General features: G+C 35.5%; 4 protein-coding genes across 8 annotated transcripts in view; 2 read left to right on the forward strand and 2 right to left on the reverse strand.

Annotated features, from left to right (window-relative positions):
- The window catches only part of LOC141431149 (glucose dehydrogenase [FAD, quinone]-like), a 21,462-nt gene extending 20,661 nt beyond the window's left edge, over positions 1-801 (reverse strand). The window contains exon 1 of one of the 3 annotated variants that reach the window (XM_074092184.1): positions 747-801. The gene's annotated coding sequence lies outside the window, so the exon portion shown is untranslated. Of the gene's footprint in view, positions 1-321; positions 407-742 lie in introns of those variants that run through there. The other 2 variants (XM_074092183.1, XM_074092182.1) reach the window with 2 other exon arrangements.
- Positions 228-26,034, reverse strand: LOC141431152 (uncharacterized). Of its 3 annotated transcripts, none has more exons than XM_074092187.1 (4): positions 25,814-26,034; positions 5,351-5,550; positions 1,852-1,951; positions 228-1,161 (listed from the first exon to the last, which is right to left on the reverse strand). In XM_074092187.1, exons 2-4 carry the CDS (start codon positions 5,513-5,515, stop codon positions 1,073-1,075), a joined length of 354 nt encoding a protein of 117 aa, XP_073948288.1. In that variant the 5' UTR covers positions 5,516-5,550; positions 25,814-26,034; the 3' UTR covers positions 228-1,072. The 3 variants fall into 3 exon arrangements, with proteins under 3 accessions (XP_073948288.1, XP_073948289.1, XP_073948287.1); XM_074092188.1 differs by lacking the exon at positions 25,814-26,034 and adding an exon at positions 17,039-17,116; XM_074092186.1 differs by lacking the exon at positions 25,814-26,034 and having other exon boundaries at positions 5,351-5,843.
- Positions 6,014-14,585, forward strand: LOC141431388 (uncharacterized). Its single transcript, XM_074092558.1, has 14 exons — positions 6,014-6,164; positions 6,244-6,449; positions 6,934-7,705; positions 7,779-7,851; positions 8,039-8,062; positions 8,330-8,419; positions 8,513-9,527; positions 10,305-10,372; positions 10,453-10,547; positions 11,268-11,399; positions 11,884-11,914; positions 12,032-12,915; positions 13,470-13,744; positions 14,310-14,585. The coding sequence occupies exons 1-14, from the start codon at positions 6,131-6,133 to the stop codon at positions 14,445-14,447; spliced, it is 3,837 nt and encodes a 1,278-aa protein (XP_073948659.1). The 5' UTR covers positions 6,014-6,130; the 3' UTR covers positions 14,448-14,585.
- Positions 22,407-23,284, forward strand: LOC141431389 (DNA-3-methyladenine glycosylase 1-like). Its single transcript, XM_074092559.1, has one exon. It carries the CDS (start codon positions 22,637-22,639, stop codon positions 23,282-23,284), a length of 648 nt encoding a protein of 215 aa, XP_073948660.1. The 5' UTR covers positions 22,407-22,636.
- Positions 26,035-26,056: the final 22 nt, after the last annotated feature.

Raw genomic sequence — 26,056 nt, forward strand, 5'->3', positions numbered from 1 at the left:
TTTACTTTTTAGTTGTCTTTTTTGTCGGGGGTTTTTTGTGTGAAGATATCAGTAAGTATTATAGAATTTCGAATTGGTAGCCCAACATCCTGGGGTGGGTACTGGACCATCTGGGGTGGCCACGGTCCACCCGACCCCATTCAAAGCACCATTTATTTTTTAAATAGAAGACAAAAGATTTTGATTGAAGAACAGGTTAGCAATAAAAATGACTATATTTTCTTGTATCAAAATTTAATTGATCAGAGTTGAGCACAACCAAACGTTGGTCAAAGCACTAAGTGTACCTAAATTTGTGCAAAAGTAATGCAAAGCACTCACATCAAGTTTCGTATTCTCTTGAAACAGTTAGTCCGCGCCGTGACCACAAAACAGGTTGTTTTAAGGATATCGACCTCAAGGATTCACCCGGTCATATGCACCCAAAAACAATGAGACGTTATCGCGTTTTTTCGCTATAAATATGTTCTCTTACAACCAACGAAAGGATGTGAAAGATTAAATTGTGCTGATTCGTCTTGCACACAAACACAACACGTATCACAGATAGAAGATTGTTATCCACCACATTATTATGTTAATTGTTTAATATCGAAATGCATTTAATATGTCTGTCATCGTAGAGTTCTCCCGTGTTTGATTAGATACGAGTATGAGATAATGATAATATTAATAAATTATGAGCTTATTTGTTATTTATTTTTTAATCTTCAGTTTTCCGCGTTTAGTTTTTGTAACATACCTACCCCGTACCCGTAATGTTTCTTCAGCTAGCGTTGTTTCGTTTTAGCAGGCAACGCGTGAACTGATGCGAGCCTAATTTTTAGGCGCACCTCTTAACTATTTGTATAATATATGCCCATAATTTAACTAATAGGGTAATATCCTTATCCGTATGCACTTCCTTAACGAGAATTTGTATTTCAAACATTCTTTTGCACTACTTATTAGTGTAAACAGAACTAAGTTTCCTGTTTTTTTGCGGCTGTCATTTTTGTTCGCTGTTCAAATGAGCAATTTTACAAATTTATTGGTCCCGTAGTTCGATTGTAAGGACTGCTTTCCCCTTATTTCAGTCACACAGACTGGGCTTGCCGTCGCTGAGTAGTATGGCCCATTCAACCACATGGTAGATACGCATATGAGGATTTTCACTCTTCACTGAAAATGGAGAATATACAAACAAATAAACAACAACATAAACAAAAGATAAAGAGGATAACACCATAGGTATGCCACCTGATAACAAAGGCAGCGATAGCTCTCATTTAGCCATGACCTTTTAAATGTGTAAGGCGTTTTCATAGTAGAACGTCGTAAAACGTTAAATGAGAAAAGGTTCTATCGGTAGCGTCTTTGTCATACATAAGGGGCACATGGGGCCACCGAGTCACGTTTTTTAATAATAATATTTTTTTTTTTTTATTCGACTGGATGGCAAACGAGCAAGTGGGTCTCCTGGTGGTAAGAGATCACCACCGCCCATAGACAACTGCAACACCAGGGTATTGCAGATGCGTTGCCAACCTAGAGGCCTAAGATGGAATACCTCAAGTGCCAGTTGTTTCACCGTTTCAATAATAATAATAAAATTTATTTATTCAGATAACTAGGATCCATCAGTTGTTAGTATTACTTATAAATATGTTAGGTACATGGTGTTAGTTGTATGTATGTTAAATGTAGTGTAATGTGTAATGTATGTTTTTAGGGACCTCTACGGCTTATAATTTATTTATGGGATCCCTCGGTATCCACTTGTGACCCACCAGTGGTTCCCGACCTATTATTTGGGATGGTACTTTAAAGGACGACTTGATATGATGTTTACGGGATAAGAACGTGTTTTACCTTGGGCTCTCACATATTGCTTAGTTGGTATATCGGCGGTCTTCCATTTCGGGCGACCGAGTTGGAAGTGCGTCGTTGAAGCTATTCCTTTGTGATATTCCTGAAAAAAGATCACAAAAAAAGTCTATTATTAATATCTTAGTTATTATTATACTTTATGCCTGTCACTATTGTACCGTTTTTGTCAAACTTAAAATCTAAAATTGCTAAAAGTGGCTCCGAAGCCTCCGATGCCTACCCCATCTGGGAATACAGGCGTGATGTTTGTGTTGTGTTGTGTGTGTGTATACTTTATACAACAAGAGGAAGTTCATTCATTATGTACCTACAGTTAATCAAAAAATCCTTTAGGTAAGTTACGGTCAAGGACTTTTATTCGTGAGCCACCATGGATGGAACCATTGCACAGTAAACGTCATTTTCTTTTTAAAAGGTTCCTGGTGGCTCATGAATTAAAGTCCATGGCCGTACCACCATAAGGTTCAATGTTACTTGTACGGCTTAAAACATTAAAGGCTATTTTCACTTACAAATCAATGTGAACATCTGCCTTATTGTTTTATTACTGAAATAGGAACCTAAAAAAAAAATTGTTAAGAATTTCATTTTTAATTTTTAATAGATGCTTTTTTTTCTAAATGTACTTACTTTTTATTGACTGTATTGCAGTGTTACCCAACCAAAATTCATTTACAAAATTTGAAGCAAACAAATAAAAAATTACGAGGTAGAGTTAAATACATTTTGTTAAAAATTATAAAGAACATATTTTGCGGACGTTAAACATATATCCCTACATTAGGTATCGAGCCAAACCGAAACAGCTGATATTTGGGCCATTTTTTATTTTGTTGTCGATCTTTTTTTTCTCAGATTTCAATGCAATTTGGTGAATTGGTAAAGTTGCTTATTCTGAGTATGGTAAGCCCAATTTCACACTATGTCCTACAAATTTTTCCATTGAGTTACACAGAATGTATGGAAATTTCGTAATTAAACTGAAAATTTAGTATAAAATGAGGAACTCAAAATGAAAAAAAAAAACGACAACAAAATAAAAACCGGCCAAGAGCGTGTCGGACACGCCCAAACTAGGGTTCCGTAGCCATTACGAAAAAAATATCTAATAATAATAATCTTCCAAGCTTAGGTATATTTTACACCTTAGGCTGCTATTTCCTCATAAACTACTAATTTTTCTCAAGCAAACTTAGCCGTTTTCCTTGTAAGTTTGATATACTTACTACCATCCTGATTTTTTTCAAAATTTTCCACCCACCACTAGATTTTAGAACTTTAAAGTTGAATATTTCGCAAAAAAATCACTGAATCGAACAATCGTCTTAGCAAACCCCTTGGTTGTGGTTTTAAAAGACCTATCCAACGATACCCCACATTATAGGATTGGATGAGAAAAAAAAACACCCCCACTTTACGTCTATGGGAGGTACCCTAAAAATTTATTTTTTTATTTTTTATTGTTACATTTTCTCGGCATAGTTTACATATATATCCGTGCAAAGTTACAGCTTTCTAGCACTGACAGTCCCTGAGCAAAGCCGCGGACGGGCGGGCAGATAGACACAGACATGGCGAAACTATAAGGGTTCTGTTTTTGCCATTTTGGCTCCGGATAATTAAGGGGATGCATGACAAGTAACGTTAAATTGTTTTCCCTAATATCGACTCATGCCTGGTGCCGAATTTTGTTTTGTTGTTATGCAGTTTATTTCTCTCTAGGTAGGTATTATCATTCTGAGTTTGAGGTTTGTGTTATTAATCGTTACGGGATAGAACGAAAACAACGGGGACTCCTTTCCAGCGCCGACTCTAGCCCTTGGTCAAGGTACTCGTAGAGCGAGATTGTCTACAGCACATGCGCGTCTCTAAAAATGCGCGATCATAATTTTGCACTAGAAACTGGAAAATGGCACCCGTGCCATTTGGGGGCTGCAACGATATTCGAAAATCGAAGTTCATATATTTTTAAATAATATAAGAGTCAGCGGAACGGCAAGACAGGACGTTCGAATTTTGCACTTCTTTGATAGTTGGTCATTCTACTTTTTGTTGACCAGTCATTTTTTTTTGTAATGTGCTCTTCAAATTTTGTTTTTACAAAAACGGTAAAGTGCTCGGTTTTATCATTAAACATTTAAATAGGCACATAATTAAGCTTACATTTAAAATTATCACTACGTATAAAAAGTAATCATTATTATCTATAAAGTAGGTAACGCAGTGGACATGCTCCGCCATTTGTATGGAAGTTGGTGTATTTTCCGCTGAGTAACCAATTATTTCCACTAAATTTCTTTAAATTTATACTTGTTTTGCTTTAAAAGATTAAATTTCGTAATTTCAGTTATTATATAAGTTATTTACACTTGAAAATAATCACTAGGTGCCTTATATTTCACAAAACATTAATGGTTACTTAAAAGTAGAATGGCCCAGTTAGAGTCTGGTGCCTGGTGCGACCGCTCCTCTTGCTCTAACCCAGATTAGGGCCGGCGTTGCTCCCTTCATTAAATCTAGATCTGGTGATTACTTAGCTTAGTTATTGCATAGTTACATTTAGAACATACATTTGTTTGTTGCAAATATATAACTGTCATGTCTTGCTCGAGTTGGTCACGTGCTCGTAGATTTTACAGGCTCCGCTGTGGAATATTTTAATCCAGGTGACTGTACCTTCCCATAGAAACTACATAGGTTTCTTCCTAAGTGTCCCTTGTTTTACCGACAAACTTTACATCGAATATCATTTCATCGAAAACGTTTCATGGCAAAGTTAGTTCTAGTATTATCGTTTGATGGAATTTTGTTTCGTGACCAGTTCATTTCAGTTTTTATTATTTCATTCAAGTGATTTTACGTGAAGTAAGTTTTGTTATTAAAAAAAATGAAACAATAAATTACGAAACGTTTTCCATGAAATAATACAACTATACAATGAATCATAGTAAAATTCAAAATATATGAATTGAATTACTTGTAATGACAATTCCACGAACCAACTGAATTGTCGATCAACTCGAAACGTTGACTTTGAAATAAAATTCAATTATTTAAGTGTCGGTAATTTGATGATAAACCTTTCTACCTACTTGCTTAAAGATCAATTAGGTTAGGTGAATGTGATCCCTTTTCAGATATAAGTTCATTTTAACACACACCGCCTACCATGTGATTTTGTAATAAAGAAGTTTAAATACTTACGTAATAGATGTACATACCTATGCTTACATTACATTAACAGGTTGTACCTTGTTTTACCTATTGTCGGTTTGCCTAATTTTAGATAAACTAATATTACTTAAGCTAATGGCTCATTTTACCTAATTTTCATTTTAGTGAAAGTCATTTTGTATACAATTTACTTTGTTATAATTTTGTTTCGCCTAATTTTAAATGACCCAATTTTCATTTTGTATACTCATTTCGTATACTGTTTGCTGTATATATATATCCCTGTGCAGAACAGTTAGTGTCTCACCTGATCCCATATATTCTTTCTAATAATCTTGGCCTCCGTGCGATCCGACCTCGTGGCTTTTGGGTTGTAGTCGGGAGGGTGGTAGAGCATATCGTATGGGCACAAAGGCTTCTTTGACACCCATTTAGTGTTGAAGAATGTCTCTTTGGACACTGGGATGATCATTCCAGTCCTAAGATAATCCGGCAGTATCACAGGAGCTGACGGTGGAGACATAATTAGAGTTTATCACACCCTGGTTTTTTTTTAGAAGAACACTTGAAGAAGTTAATCATCTATGCAAATAAATTTGCGTAATGTTGTCTAATATGTCGCAATTTCGATGACAATCTAAGATATATATAATTTCATCATTTGACCGACAACTATAAAGATAAATTAATAAAGTTAATTTTATTTAATTAACTTGTAATTACGACATATTATAATATGATAATACAGCTGTAACAGGATACAAGATACAAGTAAGCATCATTGTGGGCATAGTCAAAACCATGTCAAGACGTCATTTTGTCGAGATTATGTAAAGAGATTTGAAAGAGATCCATCTTTATCAATTGATAAACTTCAAGTGCGTTAAATCCTTTTAATTTGGCTAACCTGCGTAGAGATAAAATTCATAAGGACTTTTGTCGATGACTTGGCAGTTATACTTCCAAGTGACAATGACAACTCATTACTGCAAGAAATGGCACCGTAAGGGCGTCAAAATTTTATTTCGATACAATTTTACTAGCATTATTGCGATTTTTTTAACTAAGTACCTTCAAAATTAATGAAATGGACTATAACAGCTTGTCTTCGGAAATAATAGGTCCTTTAATATTTTAAAAATTTGTTTTATTTTGTTTTATGAGTAGGTACATTTATTTTTAAATTCTGTATTTTTGTAGATTCATGGGACTTCATAAAACCCCCCGCGAAAGATCTAAATAGGGATCTGTTCAGAGAAAGAAAATCAATTGACGACAACAATCCGTGTTACTGCCTTCTTAAGGGAGTCCGAAAAAAACTAAGCCGGCGAAAAGAGCCTATAAGAAATAAAAAGAAAGTTGAGTCTTCTACATCACTGATTTTAAAGAAAACAACAGAAAGACAGGTGTGTATGATTCAATTATTTCATATGTGTTTATTTATCATAAGTACCTACTTAATTGAGCTTTACTTCTTTCCTTACGTAGAAACGTAGATATTTGTCCAGAAATGTCCGAACTTTTAAGTTTTTGTGCGGACTTTCTCTGGTTTATTTTTAATTTACCCAGATATTTTTTACTTACGTATTAAATTATCAAATAACGCCATAGTTACTAAGGCTAGGTTAAATTGCTTCACAGTTGCATTAATCCTTCCCCATTGCCACACTGTTGCCCGCGTGTAGGTGATGTAAAATCGTATACCAATTTTTTTTTTACATCCGGCTCTATGTAGGTACTTAACTACTTTTAGAGTTTTAGAAAGTAAGCTTTCTAAAATTCTCCTAGCCCAGGACCAACCAGCCAGTCTTAACCTAGGCCAGGATAGCTATCCTTACTTCAATCAAAAATTCCATTCTAATTCACTAATCTCTTGCTAATCCATTACAGGTGTTCAATGACTATTCGGTACTGAGTTTTACCAATATTCTCCAAACGAATAACTCCGTGTATGGCGACTTTGATGAAAAATTCACTTCACCAAGCGATAAACCCTTAATTAAAGTTACAGTTATTCCGAAAAACAAACAAAAGCAGAGCCAAACAGCTACCAACACGCAGAGGAGGCGAAAGAAAAATCCGTACAAGATATCCAACCCGGACACTTCCATCAACACTAAAAACGTATACGTCGTCGTGGCTGGACGAAAAAGAGAAAAGGTCTATCAGATAAACACACTGAACAATGAGACCTGCTGTGCAGGCCCAGATGGCCTCACATGCTTAGGAAAGCGCAACAAAAGTGAATACACTACCCCTACTGATTACATCAGAGACTGTGAAAGGTTAAGGGATTTTTTTAATTCTAGTATGCAGCGATATTTAGACACTGGTAAGAAACAAGACAGGGAGGTTTCGGCTGACTACGCAGACGACCCATGCGTCCACGACTGTCGCTGTAGTAATAACGAGAAAGCGAAACCAAGCTACAGGCGAAGTAGACGTTCGGGGGATGAAAAACTAAAGCGCGACAGCATTACCCAGTCGGACGAGTCTGTAACCAGAATGACTAACGAGCAAGGCGTATTAACCCGGCAGCCAAAACAACTGTGTGACGAATGCCGCCCTCATAAAAGCCGTATAAGAATTTCGGGTCGTCTCGGGCTTACGGATAATGACAATTACGTGTTAAAATGTAATGCTACTGTTGACGATAAGCCGAGTAAGTATTGCTGTCAAAATCATTTCACAGATCATTTTATTAAATAATTTTCTTATCATGATATTTGTTGTAGTTCCAACGCAATTTCAAGCGGCAGATTGTACTTTACTGCCGGTGACGCTGACTGGGGGTAAAGATGAGAAATGGTAAAATAATTGTATAAATTTATAAAGCTCATTGAATTCTAAGTAATTTCCGTACAGAAAGTTGATGCTTCAAATTAGAAAACTGATATTATATTCACTATCAGTTTAGTGTACTACATGCAAGACCTTTCCCACATTTGTTGAAAAAGTGTATGTCTTAGTTACTAAAAAAAATATTATGTTTCAGGCCTTCGATGATGAGATGTTTCAGGTAAATAGCATGGTCGACGTGTGATATACATTTTGTTGTAGTATTAGTATTAACTTTAAAATGAAGGTTATTCGAGAGGATACTGTGCCCATCCATATAAGTATGTACTATAATACGCCTAAGTATGCCTCAGCTTATGCTAGAGAGAACTAGAGACGACAATGACGGTGACGATAATCGTCATCAGACATCAAGACATTTTCTTTTTACTTAGTAATTTCTATAACTAAATGAATATCTCCTCAGATGTAGGTAATTTTCTTCTAGGCCATCGAGAATTCAACGTGACTCTGTAAGTCAAGCAAATGTTTGTAATGTTCCATGTCCCGCAAGACCCGCATCTCCTACATTATTAGGGTTAGTAAGGATTCATTTATAAATATAATTACTACATTATTGTAAAGCTTCATTGCCAATTACGATAGTATGATAACATTTTATCATTTTTAGCAAGTCATCTCAAGCAACACAAGTCGATTTCGACATAATTTACAGGAAACCAGAAAGTTCAAAAAAAGTTAATTACGACAAAGTAGTACAATGTTACTGTGTCAATACTGCCGACAATGGGACTTGCGTGTCAGAAGATGAAGAAGATGTTGCAGTCAAGGAATGCCAGAGTCCCCTCGTCATAATATCAGTTTATCCTAAACATGATTCAGTTGAAAAAATTAAACCTAAACCTACTAATAATATAAACAGAGTCGGGATTAGTCAAGAATTGATAAAACAATTTTCACCACAAGTGTACGGCCATAAGGTGAAGCAGATATATAATGCTGAGAATAAGCCCGGAGAGCCAAAGCCTAAGAAAGCGGCGGGTCGCAGTCGTTCCCCTTCTCCTGCAAAAGCAACTAATAAGGAAAAAGGAGATAAAGATGTTAAAACTCGCGTTTTTGCTTCTAATTCTAAAAAAGTTATCCGCGAGACCACATCCTCTGGTACCACTAAAAAGACCAAGATTATGAACAAGCTTCAAAGTAAAAGTGTTTTCCAAGCTAATTCTATTATCAATAAGAAATCAGAACAAAAACCAAAGTCTCGACCACCGTCTCCTAAAGCATCGTCCCCGAGCAAGCGGCCAGGTAGCCCGAAGCTCAAGCAGCACGTAACAATAGGGACCAACACGGAACAAATGTTAGCTAAAAAAGCTTTAGTGGATGACTTCACGAAAAAATACACAGCGCAGATGGAAAAGAACGTAAAAGAAAACCCAGCATTAAACACAAAACACAACGTTTCTACCGTCACCGTCAATATTGATGGTGATAAAGAATACTACAATGTAAGGTTCAGCCAAGGGGAAATGGATGCAGGTGTGACCGTAAGGAAGACTATTAAAAATAACTTCACAGGCGTTCCGGGGGATAACGAGCCTTCAACGTCTTTAGAGAATTTTTTATTTATACAACCCGAAAATGAACCAAGAAAGAGATCATTTTCACAAACTCTTATGTTTGATGGGGTAGGTAGTTAAGACATTCTTTCTGCAATACTTACTCCATTATTACTTACTACCTTTTGCCCGCGGTTTCGTCCGCGTGGAATTCGGTTATCGCGCGGTGTTCCCTTGGGAACTGTACATTTTTCCGGGATAAAAGTAGCCTATGTCATTCTCTGGTCCATAAACTATCTCTATGCCTAAAATCACGTCAATCCGTCGCTCCGTTTCGACGTGAAAGACGGACAAACATACAAACACACACACTTTCGCATTTATAATATTAGCAAATTAGTATGGATTTATTGGTTTAGGGTTTTGCGTAGACCTTGTCAATACCTACTTTCTTACACCAAAATCCAATGAGAGAAACAATAAATATTTTACAAGCTTTTATTTAGTTTCACATGTTCTGTCCCGTTGTCTGTCTGTCTGTCTGGCTGTAGACAAATCTTGCAAGTTAAATTCAACCAACATCCAGTAGTCGGATTGACTTGAAATTTAACACACTTATGTAAATTGCGTGACAATACAATAATCTGGTAGTGACATCCTGGTAGTCCGGCCAGGATCGTCTTCGCAAGACGGAACTCTTTAACGGTTAATGGCATCGCCTTGAAATTTGGTATGCATATGTAGTTTGGATGGCAATGCAAGTAAAGTCGACAAAAAGTACAGGCAGCAAAAAATCTTGTATTAAAAATGAAATGTTTAACAAAAACTTATTAAACTTACTTGCTTCTGGCACCACCGTCCCTCTCTCAAAATTTGTTTTCATTTTTATATGACTCTATAATTTAGTTACAGAATGATCCACCAAATATGACTTCAAGATTGAACGTCAGGGACAGCATTGAAATATCTCACAGGTACCTATTATAACCCCGTTTGTTGATAAATACCCACTTTGTTTTAATTGAAAGTATTGTGAAGATGATGGACGTTACAGGCGTGAAGAAAGAACCAGTAATGTCGGTAAAATAACTCAAACACATATATCGACTAATACAGATGTTCCCAACGATGTTGACCCCAAGTACTTAGGTAACATTATGTTTTTAAGTTTTTATGTTGAATTGTTTAATGCACAAACATCAAATTACTGTACTGTACTAATAATTATTAATAGTATTATTATGAATACGATACCTACTTATTATAATATTTAAGTTTACAATATGACTGGATCTGATCTGATCATCACGCACGATACGCCCCCCAAGTACCTAAGCGAAACCTAATATATCTTATCTTATCTATTCTATTTATAAAAATGTATCCCAATGAGTATTTTACAGAAGGTTCTTAAAAATAAAGAAACATGCATAGAAAATTAGAAAATGTAAAAGAAATTAACGACTGTAATTTTTTGTAACGTAAGCTTATAGCGTTAATTTCCAATCCTTATTTTATTAGAGAAATGAAGTCGGCGCGAGATTTTTTTATGCAACATAGGTAATGTTATTTTTGCGAAATACCGGAATTTCAATTCAATTGCTAAACCTAATGAGTGACTTTATTTCGGGAAAATTTGTATATTAGAAACGTGTATCATTTGAGAAACTACAGTGGTTGGGCAAGTGTAAGTTTTGGGAATCTATACATTTTGAAAGAACCTTTTGAGAAGGAGCACTTTTCGGGAAATCTCGATAGCTTTTTGTTAGTATAATACGTAGTAGTATCTAATGGTACCATTACCATATTTAGTGGTAGGTAGGTACCTATTAAAAGAACTACTAACAAATTTTAAGTTTCCATTAACAGTCCAGCTGAAACACTTCAGAGGCGACGACTGTTCGATTTCCGACCCTATAGAAAGAGACAGGGAGATAAGGGAACTGCTGGGCATAGATAAAGGCAGATTTAAACCACCAATGCAAAAACCTTCAGAGGCGAGTATTAGCTTTATTACTAGTGCTTTTCCATAAAGAAACATAGCTTTGGTTGGCTTCTAATACCGACTAAACCTTTTTTGAGACTTTAAAAATGTAGAGGTATCAGTGAAATCATGTACACTGTAATTAATTGATTCAAGCGCTGTTTTGCTTTGCTCATCATAAATTAACATAATAATGTCGGCCGTCAGAAGCACAACATTAAAGGCTAGCGTCCACTAAGCTAGCTAGCTACCTTCATATTTTTTACCGACTGCAGTGAAGTGTCATACAAACGCAGTTGTCTTGCACGTGTGGTTCCAAGTAACAAAGCGGACCTCACCTCACGTCATTAATGCCATCTAGCGATATTTTGTTAGTCAGAAAATCCTGATTACTCACTGTTGTATCTATAAAAGTATTAAAACTCTTTCGTAAATGATGTATCGTATGGTGTCTCTTACGTAACCGATGCCTAATTTTTATTTTTTTATTTTTTGGTCTAGACGAGCAGGGATACTTCGGTAAAGAACGACAGTCAAGATTTCCTTCGCTGCCTATTTCGACACCCTAGGTTTTTTTATTTCTATAATCATTTCTGTCAAGGCGACTCGACAGAACTACAGTTCTAACCAAAAACTTTAATAATTTCAGCCAAACACAAGCTGAATACTCATCGCCAATAACAAAACATAATGTTGCTTGCGAGAATACAACTGAAAATTTTATCGTAAAACTAGAAAATAAATCTTCTCCATACCAGGAGTTGATTCAAGACCGAAGTATCAAGTTGCTTCTTCGCCTAGACCAGCGAAACAAACAGAAATCAATAGTTTTGACACCGCAGCAATATGCTAAAGTCAGAAAAACAATTTATCACATCTTACTGAAAAAGAACTGTCTGGAAAGACGCACTAAATGCAGCTTAGTTTCGGTCGGAAAAGTCAAGGCAAGATACAAAGAAGAACATGTTTTTCATTTCAACAAAATAACCCAAACCGAAATTGAATATGAACCTGACATTCCCAACGTATTAAATGTAAATCATTCTTGTAAAAGTTATGAATCTAAAAAGCGTGGTCCAGTTATGCCTAGTATTGAAGAATTTGTAAAGCCTAATGAAGTCAGGAGCAGTGAAAGTAAACACGACCAAGAGCAACAGGAAGCTGTGAAAAGTAGAGAAAGCATAAGGACATTGAATAAGGCGCCAGATCGTAAAGAAAGTCCCTTCTTAAATGCCTTTACAAAGAAGAAAGATGGTCGTGGCGGAGAAAAATTTGAAACAACGGTCTTATTCAATGCTTGCCATCGAAAATGTTCTAAGAAGGAAAATACTCTTGAATGCGCAAGAAAAACTGCCTCCTCTGTTGAGATACACTACGCACGAGTGGAGTATACGAAGAGAGTGATGTTTTCGTCTTCAGAAACGCACACACCTCCACCGATTCCGCGTAATTTGCATCGAAAACAGACTGTCAGCCAAAATAGCCCCAAAGTAGAACGAAAGAATTCAACATCAATTCACACAATTTTTAAAGGTGAGTTTTATGAAATAGGGTGGCAGACGAACAAGTGGTCCAATAACGAAAAAGTGTCACCATCCTAGTAAATTAATTCAGAATACCTCTTCTAGGTACCGATTATTATAAAACCGGCTGTACTTACTTAATATTCTCTACGCCAGATTGTAAAAAACTTTTTTTAATTTTTAATTTTCAATTTCGATGTCGGTGCAAATTTAATGTGTGAAATATTATACCTATCGGATGCGATACTGTGTCAGCGTCAATGAAATTTAATACATTACTTATTGCAAATTAAAAAAATAAAAATCAGTTTTTTTTTATCCGTTCAGAAATCTTAATTTTATACACATTTGAAGATTGTTTTAGTTTTAATAATCTATTTTATCAAAAATAAAAGTTGTTAACACCCAGATAGTTACTCAGCATTACGTATGTATGCTAAGCTTTAACCATTTCGTAATAATTTGTTTCTATCTTTCTTTTTTACGATTTTAATTGGACCACTTACAAATGTCATGAAAACTTGTAACTTACTTTCTTTCTAACTCCTGCATCTTTTATTTCAGGACGTCGAAGGCCACTCACTCCTAACCTCGGAACTTCTGCTTACTCGTTATATCCTGAGGGAGGCAGCGAACATTCCGAAACTCGATTCAAATGTTTCAATGAACCGGTGAATTACGAACTGAAACCCAAGAAACCGTTCCTGAAGAGATTAATATCTTGCCTGGTCATGAGAGCGTCCAGAGTATCTGAAACGAAATTCCCCGTTGGTCCAGTGCATAAAAATTCCAGTGTTAACAGCTCTATTGATTCCTATCACATCAACTCTTCGCTTGGAGTAAGTTTTAGACTTGAATTAATAATAATAATTAATAAATATCATGGTACACCGATGATAATATAATAACCCCGTTATATTTATTTTATATATGTACCTTACCTACCTACTTTAAGGCCCAGTGAGGTCGGCAGCCTTGTGCATGGACCCTGTATACATGCCCTAACGGGAAAGACAGGCCCTATTACGAAGTGCAAAATTCGAACTTTGTCTCTTGCCGTCTCGGTGACGCTTATGTTATGCAATACGAGAGAGAGAGACGGTACGATACGAACTTCGATTTTCGAATTTCATGCTGGTAGCGCCCCAGGACTGTTTATGCAATTGTAACATTTTGTTCTCTCCGCATAATGTCGCATGTCTATTACCTATTACACATAAAAGACACCTATTTATGGTAACATACAATGACAATGACGGTGAATGCAGGCCGCTTCAAACCAAAACAACTGCAAGTCTATGGTGGAGACCTATGTCCAACAGTGGACGTCCTACGGCTGATATGATGATGATGATGATAATAATAATACAATGCTAATGACGCTTACAATTATACTTATTGCAGGCGGTAGACATGAGTTCGTCAATTTACGACACATCAGCGTCATTCTACAGCAACCACACTATCCTGCCGGTCACCAGGATGCAGAAGAGGGGATTTTTCAGCTCTGTACGAGTGTTCATCAACAACCGCAGGAGTTGACGTTCCGTGCTGTTTTCTCTGTGTTTTGTCAAATATAACAGTACATTTTTAATGAACTAAAATAATTTCTTTGCTCACCCACGACCTTATGATAGCTAAGTTTATGCAAGGTAAAATATGCGTGTGCATGCAGTTCCTCCGCATAGTAATACCTGATTCATATAAATCAGTACATTTTTAATAAAAAGATCGTTAGATGTTTGGGTTTTGATTTGAGTCGCTTTGGCGCCACTTTTCATGCCCCCTTTAAGCGTAAACCACAACCACAGGCCTAGTTCGTCGGGTGGCAACCAAAACTCAGTACCAAATTGATACATGAGATAAACGTGTTTTGATATTTTATTGATTTTTTAAATCTGTTTGTAATTAAAATTAAACGAAACATACTTATTTATTTGATATACAGAGAAGTAAATTTAGATAATACTAACTGTCCCGGCGAACTTCGTACCGCCTACTTAACAGGCAAACAATGAATGTCGTGTTATAACTTTAAGCTAAACAATGTAGGATTTTACTAACGTAACTAAATGAGTAAAAATAAACATTACGTTAAAAGTTTATTAGAATAATAAGGATTAAATAAAACAAAGTCAGGTTAGGACACCATTATTATAAATTATTATTTCCAAAATTTATATTGTGGTCTTCATTGAGGTTGTGAATGTGAACAATTGTACAAAATTCAAGACTCTAAACCCAGTGCTGAAATTTCAAGATTTTTCCCTATCCCGTGAGAATATCGGGATAAAAAGTAGCGTAGTAGTGTTATGCCAGACGTCCAGCTACCTACATACCTACCAAATTGCATGACTCTAAGCCTAGCGGTTATTATTTCGAGATTTTATCCCTATTGTACCTTTTTTGTCCAATCTTAAAATTGCTAAAAGTGGCTCCGAAGCGGTAACGTTTCGTGTGCTCTGCCTACCCCATTTGGAAATACAGGCATGATGTTTGTGTGTGTGTATCCCTATCCCGTGGGAATATCGGGATAAAAAGTAACCTATGTGTTATTCCAGAGGTCCAGCTACCCACATACCAAATTTCATGGTTTTAAGCCCAGTGGTTGTTATTTTGAGATTTTATCCCTATCTCGTGGGAATATCGGGATAAAAAGTTGCGTCCGTTTCCTGGTTCTAAGCTACCTCCCCACCAATTTTCAGCCAAATCGGTACAGCCGTTCTTGAGATGGTGTAACTAACACGACTTTCTTTTATATATATAGATTATCGATAGTTTCATAGTAGGCACAAATAGTAGGTAATTGTGCTTACTGACTTCTAGCTACCGTAAATTGGAAGAATGAGTGTATATAGTGAAATATTACTTAAATAATTATGTTAGCCACGGTCACATTATTACAAATAAATTAATTATACATTTTAACTAAAAAATGAACCTATTCGGCATAAAATTAAAACTAATCAAATAATCCTTACTCGGACTCAAATTCACTCTGTTCTGATTAATTGAAGTTTGGCTGAGTCACGCTGAGTGATATGAGTGAGTTTTCGCTGCCACATGTAGTGTGACGTAGTATGTAGTTATTTATAAATCATCATCATCCCAGCCTATATACGTCCCACTGCTGGGCACAGGCCTCCTCTCAGAACAAGAGGGCTTGGGCCATAGTTCCCACGCGGGCCCAGTGCGGATTGGGAACTTCGCACGCACCCTTGAATCGCTTCGCAGGTTTGTGCAGGTTTCCTCACGATGTTTTCCTTCACCGCAAAGCTCGTGGTAAATTTCAAATGTAATTCCGCACATGAATTTCGAAAAACTCAGAGGTGCGAACCGGGGTTCGAACCCACGACCCTCTGCTTGAGAGGCGATAGGTCAAACCACTAGGCCACCACGGCCTCTATAAATAGTTAGTTTTAAATTGTTCGCATGAGATTCACGAGTTTGTCAGTAGCTAACATGTAAAAGAATAATATCTTCTACCCAAAAAAGTGTATTTAGTGAGTATACCTACAAGGTGTTAATTAAATAACTGAAAACCAGAGAGTATTATAGTTTGCTCAGAATCGAGAGTAGATTCGATTACACAAAGTTTTAAATCAGGTTGTGTTTGTGTTCTAAAAGTTACGACTGCAACAGGCACCAATTAAATATTTTAGCGAGGTTGCATATTATATTTCTATAATTCCTTCTTCTTCTCTTTTAAAATATGGCTTTTCTGTTCTAATTAATAGGACAATTTCGCCAGTGTCAAGGTAAACTATCTTTGAGAGGGACGTTGTACGGTAATTGTAGTTTTTGCAACTTGATTGTAAAATTCCAGAAACCACGTGGAGACCACTTGCGTATTAAAAAATGTTAGACACGAGACCAATATAGAATTTTGGGATCACTGTTCACCGTTAAGGTTAATTAATCGCCGCATAAAACACTACCAAAATTATACTTCAACTAGCCAAAGAAACAGAAATAGCAAAATTAGATATTGTCTACATCCGCCATCTTCGAATGCTACAAATCGAATCTATTTCTATAATTTAATGCTGGCCGTTTTGCTGTCAATGTGTAGTTTTCTTCTAAAAACGTCAAAGCAATGCGTGTAGAGTTAGAAATGAAGTAGAATTACTTACTGACTTAGCGAAACACACGAATATCTTTTTATATAATGAAAGCATTCAGAAATAAATGAAATCAACAAATTTAAAATATTTAAGTTATTTTAAGTTACTTAATTTACGCCTTGTATAGGTTGTCACCCAACGATTTATCTGGCTATATAAAGAACAACACCACACCACACCGCAGCGCCCGCGCACGACCCGCCTATACCGTACTAATTCACGTCGATAGCCCCGCCATCTCCTTTGTTTAACGTAAAATAAAACAGATTGTTGTCATTTGTTTCAGATAGATGTCACTGTAAGTTTGAGATCACAAAATTTGATTTATTAAAAAATATTTTGTCGTTGATAATTACCGCAAAAATGAACTTTATTTTCAAAATTGATAATCGTATTGTAATTTCTAATATAAAAGTCACATAATTGTATCAGCGCAGTCGTTACAAATATTTTTTTGGTGTAGCAAGCAACCCTCTATGTCTCGCGCGCAACAAGGAACAAGATGGCTACGTTACAATCGAAACTCAGACCACATAAAATGTAAAGACAATGCTGCTAAGAAGACTGAATTCAAGCGGTCTCACTTCTCTTTGCATTCCTGTTTTTGCTTTTTATGTGGTTTGAGCTATACGTACGGATGGATATATACATCAATGGTACTTGTTAAGAAATGTAGACGGCGCTTCAAAACCGTCTGCATGAATGAGCCGAGAGAGGGCTCTCTTTTCCCTGTACCTGTATATATACTACTCTTTGGGTATGATTATGAGCATTTCTAAAAAAGTTTGTACATTTTGCGAAAAGCATAGGCTAATTTGAAATTAATAATTTTGTATATTATTTTAATTGCATATTATTACCTAGTTCTTAAAGATTCTAAATAATATATTTCTTAGAGATTGTAACTATAAAATAAGCTGTAACTGAGTCGAGGCAGTCGATAATTCCTATTTTGTGACTAAGATTCAATTAAGTATAATAAAAACCACACACATTATTTAGTTGCTTTTATTTAAGAAATAAGGTAGCACTTATAACATTGTTGACGTTTTAATGCTAATTCTTACTCTTTTAAGGTCATTACAAAATAATGAAGATAATTACTCCTTTACGTTACCATTTGGTCAAACGTACCCTGAAAAGTTACAAAATAATGCACATTCCTTAAGTTCCATTAATATTATTTGGAAATTATCATTATTAAATTGGTAAATATTCATCTGAAATATTTAAAGTATATGATATTTTAAAAAATATAAACAAAAAATATCAAAAACTTCGTATTTTTTTACGGGACAGTAACAATAATAGGAACATTGGTAACAAATTAGGAACTCTAAGGCACAGTATGCATTAGTCGATTTTAATATTATAATTATATTATAAATAACACAAAATAGTTTTTCTTCATATTAATAAAAAATAATTATTATGTAATTAAATTATATAATACAGGGTGAAATCAAAATGTTGATACAAAATGTTGTGTTATATTATTTTTTCATACCTTCTTATTATAAAGAGATCACAGAAAAAACATTTAAAAATATTAACTTTTGACGTATGTATGTAAAGTCTTTAATATTGTACATAAAAACATGAAATTAACAGTTAACAAGAGAAATAGATGTACAATGATGATGATGATCTCTCATGTAAATAAACAAAAGACATTCTCAAATTTAATAGTCTACACACTGCCTTAGGGACCCTTTTTTGTTACTCCCATTTCCTAGCCATACGTTACCATTCAAAAGTAACAAAAAAGGAAGTAACGATATGGTACCCCGACACATTTAAAAATTCGTCAAAGCAAATATAACGTACAATTTGAGCAAAGAATTTAAGCATACAAATCTTGATAAAGTGTTAATAAATATAATTCATGACAAAGTAATAAAAAATCAAAACTTACCCAAGTTTTCCAGTAACAAAAGTGGACTTTTATTTCAGTTATGACCAACCACGCACTTGTTTCAACCAGCAGTTCGATTTTTGAAATGTGACGGTTACTGTTTAAAGATGGCAAAATTATGCTAGTGTTGCCAGCTTCCTATGAAGAATCTACTAAATTTTGTAGAAATACCTTTTAAGGACGAAAATGCGGTAACAAAAACTGGAATCAAAATAGGAACTTTTTGTAGGACAAACTTTAATTTTTAATTTTTAAATATATTTCTTAGACAATCATATGAAAAACATGTAGAAAATGATTGCTTGAGACTATTAGAAGGTAATAAAATAGACCACTGAATCGAGACCTTAAAACTGATTAAAAAAAACGATATTTAAGGTTCGAAATTTACAATGGGACATTTAACTTTTCATACAAATTGTACTGGACGATTATTTTAAAAATATGATTTTTAAATAATCAAATACATATGTATTTAAGACAGTTGATTGTTAGTTAAGATAATGAAACGAATTTTATGTTTAATAGTTCAAATAAAATATGCAGTGGCCTCGTGATTTAAGAAAGCAATAAATCGGCAGAGGACAATGACAAACGACAAATGTACAAACTTTTTTAGAAATGCTCTTATGATGATGTTCATATTGGCCCTGTGCACGACATCAGCGCCACCTAGCGTCCGCAAGTTAGTCGGCTTTGAGGTTCTGACGTTTTGAAATTTCATTGCGACATTGTGACAAAAATCAAACATATCACGTATTAATTTATAATACAAAATTACTGTGATACCGTGATTTGGGTGGACAAAGGGCTGTGAATTCATTTTTGGTCATTAAAATTAAATGAGGGAAGTAAAATTTATTCAAAAAGTGTGTTTTATTTTGGTTATGTCAGGGTTTGTTTACTTCATGTTTAGTCGTACTTTTTATTTATTTCGCATCCAGCGAATACAGCCACATAAATATACCGACCCGCTGCCGTACTATGTGTGGTTTACCTACTTTTAAACATAGGCAAACATTTCAGTATATGTATAAAGTACTCTGTGGGCAAACATGCAGTCGCACAGCTGTTTTTTTTAAATTACCTCTTGAAGTTTAACGGAAATCAAAAATAACACGTTGTAGAAATCATATAAACAAGAGCGTGTCGGACACGCCCGAAATAGGGTTCCGAAGCCATTACGAAAAATTAAGTAATATTTTTCTAAGGATTTCGTATTTTGTACGGAATATTCCAAGTTTAGGTATATTTTATACCTTACTGTTATTTACTCTTAAACTAATACTAATTCTCAAGAAAACTTAACCGTTATAGCACTGCACTTTTAGTGGCTCTATTTAGTGTGTTACTGCTTTACTTCTATGGGATTATTTTAATGCTAATTTTAATTTTTTTGTTTTTTTTATTGTACCATTTTGTCAGCATAGTTTACATATATATTCGTGCAAAATTACAGCTTTCTAGTATTGATAGTCCCTGAGCAAAGCCGCGGATGGACAGACAGACAGACATGGCGAAACTATAAGGGTTCCTTTTTTTGCCATTTTGGCTACGGAACCCTAAAAATTGTGTTTGTTTTGTAAACAGGTAGGTCTGTGTGGTTTTATCCTTATGTTACATTTACCGACGACCGGATGGCCAAGTGGTTGGAGAACCTGACTACGAAGCTTAAGGTCCCGGGTTCGAATCCCGGCCGGGGCAGATATTTGTATGAATAATACGAATGTTTGTTCTCGGGTCTTGGATGTTAAATATGTATTTAAGTATGTATTTATCTGCATAAGTATGTTTATCCGTTGCCTAGTGTCCATAGTACAAGCTTTGCTTAGTTTGGGACTAGGTCAATTGGTGTCAAGTAACGATATTTAAATTATGTTCTCGCTGCTGAGGTAAAAATTGTATGTGTCACACGAGACCAAAGTTTTTTTTGCATCTCGTGTGTTTGAATCCCTTGCTGCTCTCAGGATTCTAACCTAAAATCACTCGCTAACGCTCGTGATTCAATTATAGAGTACTTCGCCTACTCGGGATTCAAAATCAACACTCTTGCACAGATAACTTTTGCCGGTTAGTCAAACTTGCTCAATCATCTGCTAAAATGTTTCGATAATTCGATCCCATTTTAGAACGCCTTGTATTGGCTGGAGATGAAATGAGCGAGAAAATCAGAGTAAATAAAATAATACACAAAACGCGTTTTACTTACGGTACGGTGTAGTTCACTCATAATTATAAACGAGCTGACGGATCGCAACACGCCCAGTGTGACGAAGCCTTAACCACCCTTAACTAAAAGTTCAAATATTTCTGTTAAGGGCGCCTACGGGTTCAAAGACCTCAACGTGGATGCAGTAATTCACACAGTGGTGCAGTCCCTGTGGTACGGCAATGCTCAACTGAGGCCATTCCCCTATAGAGCGAGCGGAAAACTCGAGAAAACCTCGCTCATGTGTCTCGACGCCTACAGGGCTACTACGAAACTTGAAACTTGAAGTTCGTGTCGTGCGGTTGCTCTGACACTTATACTATTTAATACGAGAGCGAGAGGGACGGCACGATACGAACTTCGAGTTTCGAGTTTCGTAGTAGCCCTGCAGGGCTTGCTGCTACTTCCAGATCCAGATTAAGAAGCTCCAATAAAAATATGTTTTTTTAAGCTAGTTACACTGATCAGGATACAGCGCGTTATTTCCTATAACAATACCTAGAATCTATACTGTTTAATATACCTACTTACTTAGGAATCAGCAAATCACAATAGAGGTAATTCTGATAATTTTTCCCACATTGGTTATATTATTATCATAATTAAAGTCTTTCTGTGTTTAATGTTATTCTAGTTAAAATAATTTTTTTTCGGTGGCAACATAGGAGTGAAAACAGTAAAAAGCACCTATAAAAGCTCTACTATGTTCAGGGGGGCTACTACGGAAATCGAAGTTCGTTTCGTACCGTCCTTCTCACTCTCGTATCAAATAATGTAATTTAAGACTTAAATCCTAAATTATTTTATTATTCCTTATATCTTATTATGATAAGAATATGTATTTGCTAAAAAAACTCAACATCCACAATTTGAGTCTTACTAGAAAAAAATGGGTGACACTCTTTCCCGGCCCGGATAATAAGTACCGTCATGGAAATACCGATTTGGAAATACTGACCATGTTTTTTGTGTACCCGCCCATAGAAACTGCAGGGCTAATACGAAACTCGAAGTTCGTACCGCACCGTCCCTCTCGCTCTCGTATTAAATAGTAAAAGTGTCAGAGAGACCGCACGACACGAACTTAGAGTTTCGAGTTTCGTAGTAGCCCTGCTAACAGGAGCTTCTATGGGCGTGTACACGAAAAACAGGGTAGGTATTTTCATCCTGGTATTATCCGGGCCGGGAAAAAGTGTCACCCAAAAAAATAACTAAATGTCACATGTCAATTATTCAATTAATGACCTGTCAAAACTAGGTCAGTGTCAGTCAAAACCAGTTTAAATTGAAAGAAACCAAAAAGAAACAAATTATTTCTAAGTACTATTCTTTCGATGTAATCGCTTCGTTATTGTTTTTGCTATTTTGTTCCCAATTCATTATTATAAATAGTTCAGTGAATTATATATTACTGTTTGTTTACTAAACTTTTGTTTCATTAACGTCAAATAAAAACGTTTCACAAGTTTTATTATATTTCTTCATGCTCTATTTTTGTACGAAGTTTAAAAGTTTTTCTCCTTTACTTCGTGCTACAAAAATGCACGAAACAGGTGATACCAATATCAAAGTCACGCGATGTGGGTGGCTCAACCAAGATCCTCTGTATATCACCTATCATGATGAAGAATGGGGTGTACCACAGTATGACAGTCAAAAACTGTTTGAAATGCTTTGCTTAGAAGGCCAACAAGCTGGACTTTCTTGGATAACAATTTTAAAGAAAAGGCAACATTACCGTGAAGTGTTCCACAACTTTGATGCTTTAAAAATCTCAAAATTTACGGCTAAAAATGTAGAAAGGCTCTCAAGTGATCCTGGTATTGTGAGACACAAGGGGAAAATTGAAGCAATAATACACAATTCCAAATGCTTTTTGGAAATGGAAGATGAAGGTTACGACTTTTCTGAATTCATTTGGAGTTTCGTAGACAATAAACCAATAATTAACTGCTGGGAAAATCATAAGGAGATTCCAGCAGAATCTGCGATTTCAAAAACTCTGTCTAAAGCCTTGAAAGCTAAGGGCTTCAAATTTATTGGTTCAACTATTTGCTATGCTTTTATGCAAGCTTGCGGTTTAGTGGATGACCACATAGTTAGTTGTGTAAGTCGAACAAGAAATAAATAAGTTTTGAACACTGTGTTGTTTTATTTACAAGTTGTGTTGTCTGTGACTGCAATAAATTTGGTTATGCTATCCAAAGAGAGCTAATTTATTTTTCTGGGATAAACAGATTCTATGGCCCCTCTAGGATTGCAAAGTATTTCCATATCAAATTTTATCTACATTGGCAGTTTAGGGTGAAAAGGTAACAGACAGACAAAGAGTTTTATTTTTATTTAAATTGACATGGATGGATAACTGAGCCCATTTCTTTATTCACTCTGTTGCATCTAAATGCAGCACCACATAAATAAAGCAGTCTTTATTTACGATTTACAGCTGCAAGATTCACATAGTACAACCAGGCGCGGCGCACTCCGCAATATAGTTGCAATTCTGTAAGTATCAAAACACCCCACGCCGGCGTGGGTTAACTCATTAGGGCTATGAGCACCGCCCGGCATGTACGCTCGCAGTTTCGCTCGAACTAATCGCCCCGCGTAACTCTACGTGTAGCTGTGTGATTTTCGTGAGGATATTAGAATATCTATCAAGAAATAACGTGGTGTTTCGATTTTTTGGATGAGGATAGGTATATATTTAACTGGTACAGTTTGAGCGCTGAAACAGTATAATATGTATAGCCACACTAAACAATATGGAAGGAAACTACATAATGTTATCGGAACATGAATTTTATTTTTTTGGAAATTCATGAAAATTTCATAAATTGCAACACTAAAATTCTTACTATTTTCTATTCTGTACATAACATTACACTAACTAACCCAATGAGGGCTATCGTTTTTTGTCTTTCTAGATGGCGCCACTGTTGCGTAAGGTTTTTAAGTTAGGCTTTCAAAGTCTGTTATTACGGGCGTGAAAACAAAGTTTAGATTAAAATCATATTGAATACACCTTAAAACCGTACCATAAAAATGTCGAGCAACCATAGTGTTGCATAGTCCCGTTTTGTTCGGAAAAAAAGGGAGGACAAATGTAACGCATACTTAATTGCCATAATTAATTTCAGGTAATGCAAAATATTCACAAAATTATTCTAATTCTAAATAAACCCGCGTAGCTCACCCAAAAACTTTGAGATTTGACATTTCGGAGACCTCACGCTACACTAGCGCCTCTAGCGGCGAACTCATACGCGATAGCCCTCAATGTTCTGTTCGAAACCAGTGCGAGTGCGACAAAAGAATAGATTGGTAATTCGCGATTTACCAATGCCCACTGCGGGTGTACAAAACCTTTGGGGTAGCCGACGACGCATTCGGCACGCCACCTTGTACAATTATCAATTTTGTGACCGTCGGGGATCGTAGGCGCGTCAATTTAAAAATGCTAGAAAACAAAGTATTTGTCTGAATTTACTCTTAAGTTATTATGTGAGTATTATTTTTTTATTGATTTGCAAACCTATCCTAAACCAAAACGTTGGTGCTGAACAATAACGACCTTCGCGCGCAGCATTAGAGTTCAATGTTGCTTGATGGTGCGCGGTGATTTTGCTACTTAATATAAATTACGTAGGAATATAAAATGGCGGCTTTCGTCAACATCAAAAGAGAGAACATTCTGTACTTGTACTATTACTTATTCTGTGGTACAACTACCATTGTGACCAAATTGGGTAAAATATTGCTATTTTGTCGAAATGTCTTTAGCTCGTTGTAGAGTAGCATTAGTTAGTATATTCTTTTATACATTTCAGTTCTGCATTGATTATGAATATTTATGAATGGCCTATTTATCTAAGAAATTACGAAATTCATTTGGCTTACCTGTTATTTACTTATCTATTCTCTATCTTATGCTATCTGTAAACTAACCTCAAAAATATTATCTGTCACTTCTGTCAGTGCCTGTGGCAGGACCACAGACTACTCAGAGAATTAACGTTCAGACGGGTAACTTCCATTGGAAAAAAAAAAGCCATACGAATATCGCTTTTAGATTTTGACAGTTACTTTTTTTTAATTTTTGTGAAATACTTGGGGCTGTGACATCGTTATGCCAAAAAAGATTTGTGGCTCCGTATTAGGTATATTCATTATTTAATTTGTTAAAAAATTCGGAACAAAAAAAAAGAAACGATATTATTTTGCACTCTTATTATATTATTATAAATATTAGAGGGAAACCAATTTAAAACATCCCTCAAAAATTGGCTTATTGACAGGGTTTTTTATGACACTAAGGATTTTTTTACCCTCTAATTGTGTAGTTTGGACTTTGTGTTATTTTGTCTTAATTTTGTAACATGACATGCAAAATGTTGAATAAATTTGGATTATAAACTAATTAATTTAAAAATGATGAACTGACATATATATGTATATAAACTGCTATTGATAATTTGTGCATGTGCTGATTGGCTCATTATTTTAAATTTATTATTTAATATTTTCATTGTACGTCCGAGAAGGACAAACTGTTGAGACTTATTTCAAGCTACCAACATTGTAAAAACACAGTTATACAATAAAGCTTATTTATATTTATATTTCTATGGACGTCCTTTTGCCTACTATCACAACTCACATTTAACTCACAACACAGCACTTATTGTAGATAATTCCAAGCTTATTACACCTTCAAAGGTTGAGATAATAAGCTACGGAAATTAATCAACGCAAAACTTCACTCGATCAACTTTGAAACCTTAATAAACACAGACTAATTAATAAGAGCTACTAATAAACATTGTCGTTGGCATTGACAAGATGACGTGAGAACAATGAGGCGGTACGAGGCGCGGGGGACGTGGAAGTTGTCATTTTCTAT

Source organism: Choristoneura fumiferana, chromosome 9, assembly GCF_025370935.1.
Source record: "Choristoneura fumiferana chromosome 9, NRCan_CFum_1, whole genome shotgun sequence".
Taxonomy (NCBI): Eukaryota; Metazoa; Arthropoda; class Insecta; order Lepidoptera; family Tortricidae; genus Choristoneura; species Choristoneura fumiferana.

Coding starts and splice junctions, on each gene's coding strand:
- LOC141431152 (XM_074092186.1), bottom strand. CDS start 5,566: ATGTCTCCACCGTCAGCTCCTGTGATACTGCCGGATTATCTTAGGACT. Junction 1,952..5,350: donor GAAAGAATATATGGGATCAG/GTGAGACACTAA, acceptor ATCTTTTTTCAG/GAATATCACAAAGGAATAGC. Junction 1,162..1,851: donor GCAATATGTGAGAGCCCAAG/GTAAAACACGTT, acceptor CTCCATTTTCAG/TGAAGAGTGAAAATCCTCAT.
- LOC141431388 (XM_074092558.1), top strand. CDS start 6,131: ATGGACTATAACAGCTTGTCTTCGGAAATAATAG. Junction 6,450..6,933: donor AGAAAACAACAGAAAGACAG/GTGTGTATGATT, acceptor AATCCATTACAG/GTGTTCAATGACTATTCGGT. Junction 12,916..13,469: donor AATTCACACAATTTTTAAAG/GTGAGTTTTATG, acceptor CTTTTATTTCAG/GACGTCGAAGGCCACTCACT.
- LOC141431389 (XM_074092559.1), top strand. CDS start 22,637: ATGCTCTATTTTTGTACGAAGTTTAAAAGTTTTTCTCCTTTACTTCGT.